The sequence below is a fragment of the Pagrus pagrus genome (assembly GCF_965226575.1).
Source record: "Pagrus pagrus genome assembly, chromosome: 4".
Taxonomy (NCBI): domain Eukaryota; kingdom Metazoa; phylum Chordata; class Actinopteri; order Spariformes; family Sparidae; genus Pagrus; species Pagrus pagrus.
In genome coordinates, this window is record NC_140188.1 from 31,471,164 (window position 1) to 31,477,869 (window position 6,706).

Below are 6,706 nucleotides of genomic sequence, written 5' to 3' on the forward strand. Positions count from 1 at the left end.
TGTTTTTTGTTTTTGAATGCAGTTACTATTCTTGTTTATTTTCCACTATTGAACAAAGGTCTGACCACAGGAGCACAGGAAAAACATGAATGTATACATACTGTAAATCAGTGGTGGAAGAAGTACTTTTCTTTTCTTTTAGCAACACACAATACTACAGTGTAGAAATACTGTTACAAGTAAAAGTCCTGAGCATTGCCATCAAAAAATACTGACGGTACTAGAAGTAAAAGTACCATGGCTGACTTCATAATGTATGTTGTTGAATTATAAACATTGATGTACTAATATGTACATTAATGCTGCAGCTGGCAAAGGTGGAGCAATTCACTATATATACTGCTGACTGTCTTGTGAATCATGTGTCAGTCATTCTGATCATCCTATCCATAATATTACAAATATTACATCATCATCATTACTTTATTTGATTACATTTTAATCTGAATGTGCAAAGTAAGTTATCAAAAATGTGGCAATAGCACTTATGCCTCTGAAATGTACTGGAGTTGAAAGGAGCACAAATGGAAATACTCAAGTACCTTAAAACTGTAAGTACAGACCTAAAGTAAATGTGCAGTTACTTTACACTGCTGCACAGTACTAAGCATTATGGGAACACACCCCTTCCATCTGGAATTAGACAGAACAGAAATCAGTGGGACATTGGATTATATATATAAGTTTTATCCACTATACCAATTTCAGGACAAAACTTACTTTTTTGACACAAGCACTGACTAGATAGCTTTTTTCTGCGAGTTCTGTAAAGAAATGTGTCATTTATTAAGTTCTCACATGTGTTTTCTTCATTGGAATTTACAAATCCTAACAAAGGCCTGTCCTCGGCTAATTAGAGCTACATCTTTCATAGTTATGTTATGCTAAAAACTGTTATCTGGGGGCCAAGGCACAATTAATAGTGAGTTTTAAGTTTATTGTGATTCCCATCAGACCATTTAAAACATTCATTTATACATAAAGTCTACTAATAAATAGTATTTCAAATCTGTCCCCATGTTTTCGGGTAACGGCTCTGTTTGGAACTATTGAGAGCACCAAGAACCATGTGACTGCATGGCGGTGAGATCAAAGAGTGTCGCAACTCTGATATTAAACAGTGCTGGTTTTAACAAAAATCCTCTTTTTAAATGAAAAAATCCACCCATAAAAATGCTGTGGCAGCAAGGGGTAAGCACTCACAACCATGCTTGAATAATGTTGACAGGTTAAAATGTATATATATATTTGAAATGTAAACGGTGAAATGCAAAGAAGGGTCATCAGGAAGAGAAATTACCTTTCATTTTTTTATTTCACAAGCAGTTCAAGAACATTTTTGCACCAAAGCTCCTGATAATTTATGAGCCTTCTTGGTGGAGGCAGAGCATGTCTGTCTTTGTTGTGCAATCTGCAGTGTTTCACTGTAGTTCTCCACAATAGTATTTGAGTATCTGCATGTCGTACTTTGGTATGGATTATGATAGTTGTTTGGGTTTTGATTTGTTTCATAGAAAGCTTCAAAGCCACAGTTTGTACTGTATGTTTGTCTCTGTTCTGCCAACATTGTATGTCTCTTCCAAAAAATGTGTTTGTCCCATGTAAAATGTTTTTGTCCAATTTACAAAGTAAATAATCTGGGTCTTTTTCCTGTCTGCATGTCTAATCCAGGAATTTATTGTCATGATTATTAGTTTTTACAGATGCTTTTATCTAAAGCCATTTTGAAATGCAAGGATCCTGTTTTATTCAGCAGATTTAGCTTTGGTTTATACTGCTGCCAACCAGCTGTATGTTTGATCAAGGGACACAAACACAGTTTAATGTCCCTCCACAAGAGCTTTGAACCCATAGCGTGCCCTTTTGGCCCAGTCCTCAAGCCTCCCACTCTTCTGAGCAATGCCCGCTTTTGGTAATCCATCTTTGAGTGTTGTGTTCTTCTGGCTTCCTGTACACAATGAATCATTTTTATGAAGAAGTAAGGAAAAGAAGACATGAAACACCTCAGCATGTTCACTGTCCTTTACTTCTAGTGAGGCACAATGTTGCCCTGTACTTGTGGCACATGGATGGTAATGTGATGGAGAGCCAAATGAGAAACCCCCAGACTCTCCTCGTCCTTTCCATGGCAGATCTTTCTGCATGTGGATCAAATCAGAATTATCCACTAATTGACTATTTACAGGGCTCGAGAAAAGCCCTAATGGACTTGATATTAAATCCCCCTCAGATATTTAAAGTGTCTTTTTGGAGTGGCTTGCCGAAAAACCGGGCTTTTTCTTTTTTACAAGACGGCCAAGTTAAGCCCGTCAGTGTGTCGGAATGGGCCAGCCCAGCCCAGGCGGCTGTTAGATGGGATTATGGGACGACAGTAGGCAAGGGCAGTGCTACGCAGGGGAGAGGGGAATGGCCAGATCTCTCCCCAATGACTTCCAGATGGACTGCAGGCCCAGGTTCTCTCACTGGAGATACATACTCAGCTTGGTTAACTTGTGCTCCATAAGGGGCTTAAACTTGGCTTCTTTATAATGAGATTGACTGGGGTTTTATGTGGAAAGTTAGATAACATAAATTTCAATATGCCTGCCCTGCCCTTTAATGCACTATTAAGGCTTTGACTAAAAACTTGTTCTATTAAAGTGAAGTCAGGGATCTTTGGCGATCTAAAGTTGCTTTCCTTTTAATGTCAGAGTTCCTCACTTAAAAATGTTGCAGTTGTTTTGGATACAGCGTTTCAGAATTGCAATAACCAATGACTATTTTATGTAAAATATATATGTATTTTTTAATGAAATTATCAAACTGTTTTGTGATTTTTACAGATATGGTTGGCCCCAGCAGCAGTCCATTTTTGCTCTCTCATCCATATTAAAGATGAAGCTTGAAAGGAGTGAGGAGACAACAGAATAGTGTTTTTGCCATTGTATAAATTCTTATATTTTGGTGCCATTATTTTTATAAGATGGCATTTAGAATATATATGTATGAAACTGTGTCCATACTAATGTTCAAATAAATGGGATCCCAAGAAAAATCTTGCATTGACTCTTAACATCATTTTACAATTTTGCATTCTACACAGAGATTTTAATCTTACATTATCGCAAATTGCTATATTGCATGCCCAACCCAGTCTCTTCGAGTGTATCCTAATCTACTACTCATGTAATAGAGAAAATTCATCCTAAGTTAAGGATATGTATTGATAATTCATTGGATATATACAGTATACTTAAAACATGTAACCAAAATCTTCCTAAACCAAAGCTTTTTTGTTGTCCTGCACTCAGTACATCCACCACCCACCCTGACCATATTATGTGGGTGTAAGAGCGTAGCACTTTCCTTCACTGAGAAAAACTTTGTGAGTGAACATAATCCAGGCGGCAATTATATTTTACTCAAATGTATTTGTAGTATATGAACATAATGTCTAGGACACAGGGTTTCCAAAACAGTGGTTTTGCATGTTTTATTCAAATTACTGCAAATCACATTGTTTGTTTTTTTTGTTTGTTTTTTTGGGGGGGTGTAGTTGTCATTCCAGGCAGCCACTGGTTTCCATTTCTTTTCTGTATCATATCTGTTCTCTTTGAGTTGACACATTTTGACAAGAAGTCATGCATACTTGACGTTCACTGCAATGGAGTACACAAATTAAAAAATTAAAAGTTTCAAGAGTTTGTCATTTGATTCTATACCACATTGAAACTAGAATGGCACTCAGAAGAGCGCATACTTCTGCCAAGGCCCAACAGGTCCCCCTTAATTCAGTCGAGCCTATTCCACTATCTTAATCATTACTGCTTAAACGTAATTTAAGATCACTGGATCTAGGATCTGCATAAGCTTGTACTCACTCATAGATACCAGCCACTTTAATACACCTGTTTTTTTTTTCATCAAGATCCATGCATTATTCCATGAGAAATCAATACAAAAGTTGAAGAACACCCTATCTTGCAATGTTAAAGAAAGTGAGAAAAAATTCCTGGACCTGTCACTTTATGTGGATCCACACCAAAAGTTCATGGGGTCCATTCTCGGCCAAGACCCATCCTTCATCTAAATTTCCTTGAAATCCATTTGGTAGTTATTTGTGTATTCCTGCTGGCAAAAAACCCAACAAACTGACATAGGTGAAAACACAATCTCCTTAGTGGAATTAATGAATGGAAGACAACAGCAGCCTGGAACAGTAGTTAAAATATACCTAAACAGCAAAAGCTGCATAGTATTTGTTTGAAAATGGTCAGCCAAATTAGACTAAACATTATTTGCAATTAAAAATGTACAAAAAGCCGGTACAGCCCTTTAAGCAAATCAGGTATGGAATAACATTGGTGACTGAAACTGTGCTTTGACAGCTAAATGAATCGCTGATCACTATTATCAGGTAAGTTATAGCTCAGCATTTCAAGATAGCCGGCTGATGATTTGTTGATTTGAGTGGTAGCTCTCTGTGTAGAGCCTCCCTTCATGTGAAATGAAGCTGAGAAAGAGATAGAGAAAGAGGTGCTGACATGAAACAGGACCTAGCCATCAGCATAACTCATGATCTAATGAGAGCTTTGTGAGAAAAAGCAGTACACTGTATGCTGATGTACCCATCCTGCTCTCTACATTCCTTTCAACACCTTTGCTTTACCTTGACTTTTGGTCGCAGACCCGTTTGACATTTACTGATTGTTACTCAAGTGGATACTCTACTGGAAGTGGATCTTTTTGATTCGTGGACAGCACCATGAAGTGTTGTTTATATTTTATAAACAAAGTGTTGTACAATGAAATCAGTTCAAGTTGTGTCGGTAAAAATTCATGGGTCTAAGACTTCTGCACCATGTCTGGACAAATTCTCTCGTACTTCAATGAAGCCTATTGCCATACATGTCCAAGAATGTCCATATTGGATGATTTTGCAAAGCCATTATTTACATTCAATGCCAGTGTTTCTCATATTCTTGCTTTCTACTATATGTGCACATGGCAACTACAGTATGATAAGGATTAGGAAAAGATCATGCTTACACTTAATTAAAAGGGTTATGGTTAGTGAATGATAATTGCTTATCTGTGAACACGACTCTGATCTCCTGCATGCTACATTAAGGGCATAATACCTCCTTCACTAGCATTAGACATACATCCTGAGTTGCATAATCATCCAGAATAAAAGCAATTCATTAGAATACTGGGCTGTAAAAAATAGCATATTTAATAGTAATAGTAATTTCTTCAACAAAAACAATTTAAAGTGAATGTAATGAAGTTTACTAGTGGATTAAATATGGCAAACAATTAGAGACATGAAAATGTTTATTTGGCAAGTGTGCAAAAATGTCAATATATTCAAAAATGTTATATTGAATTCAACAACATGAAATAAAGGGACAATGCACAATGCATGAGGGATCACCATCATATCTAACAAATAATCTTTCCTTGTCAATGCAAGTTCAAACTCTCCCGTATGTAATGCTACTGAGAACCTTTCTTTCAGCTTCCCTGCCTGCTCAGGCTGTTTTGTATTTGCAGTCTTGCGAGAATTTTTTCCAAGTAAGTCATTTGGGAGTGGGATTTGTGTGCAGCTCTCCTTTCCGGTACTCACCATGGCTTAACAACAGTTCTTTAAGCTCCCATCTGGTTCTGCCTGAGAGTTCTTTACTGTCCCGTTTCACTAGAATCTAGTTTGGAGTCATGAATTCGGAGCCAAGCTTTGACAACCAACCAAAGTACTTATGCTTGAACTCACAACATGGTACTAGTATTATACAGCATAGACCTGTAGATAGTATTTGGATAAGACCCACACTCTAACAACTCTCATAATAGGTGTTTTTTTGCTGCATCTTTCACTTTTTTTTAATTGCTCTGAATGTACATCATTGGGAAGGACTGTCATAAACAGCAGGCTAATTTAAGTCTTTTCTCATACAACTCTTAGTGTTTGAACAATGAACTTAAATTTCTCTCCGAATTCTGATATGATCAATCTCACTTGGCAGTGAACTCAGTACACTTTTACCCTATTCATCAAATTGTAGCAAATCTCATTTTGGCACGTGTGAATAATTAGGACTTCTTACTGTCAACAAATCCCATGAAAAGACCCAAACTACCAATGTACTGATCCTTTGCATCAATGAGCCGCACTGTTGCACAGGTTGACATTTTCATCTATTACCATAAACACAGCTGCTGTAACTTATTTTGAGTCAATCCTAAGTACATCGTCTTACTGCCACAAACGTACATGTTTGATCTTTGGCGTCAATAGTAATAATGAGCTATAAATTTATGTAGTTTTTAAAGTTTTCTATCTTCATTAGGAACCAATGGGCTGGGGATAAGTGACACAGACAAGGTAGGAAAGTCAGAAAGAATTGGGAGATGGAATAACATACTATTAGTTTTGGTGTTTTCATTGGATTTGTTGCCAACTAAGAAAAATATAGAATAGCACAAGCCTTTAAGCATGCTCTACTTGGGTGGAGCTCTGCAAGAAATAATAAAAGCCTCAGTGGGAGGCGATCATGTACTCATATTTGACATATCTAGGCCTCTCATTCTCCTCAAGAACAAGCACAGCAATTGTTGATATTCCCTTATCTATGTTGTTGTCTGAAAAATGATCCTCATTGCTACTTCTCAGCACTACTTCTCTTCAATTCTCAAACCTAAACTTTGTATTTGAGCGTTAAAAAAC

General features: G+C 37.0%; 1 protein-coding gene across 4 annotated transcripts in view; it reads left to right on the forward strand.

The window, feature by feature from the left end:
* Window positions 1-3,038, forward strand: part of brip1 (BRCA1 interacting helicase 1) — a 94,442-nt gene extending 91,404 nt beyond the window's left edge. For all 4 annotated transcript variants that reach the window (XM_084351704.1, XM_084351703.1, XM_084351707.1 and 1 more), the window contains one exon: window positions 2,823-3,038. In XM_084351704.1, the coding sequence (XP_084207830.1) occupies window positions 2,823-2,885 (63 nt within the window). In that variant the 3' untranslated portion in view covers window positions 2,886-3,038. The remainder of the gene's footprint in view (window positions 1-2,822) is intronic.
* Window positions 3,039-6,706: the final 3,668 nt, after the last annotated feature.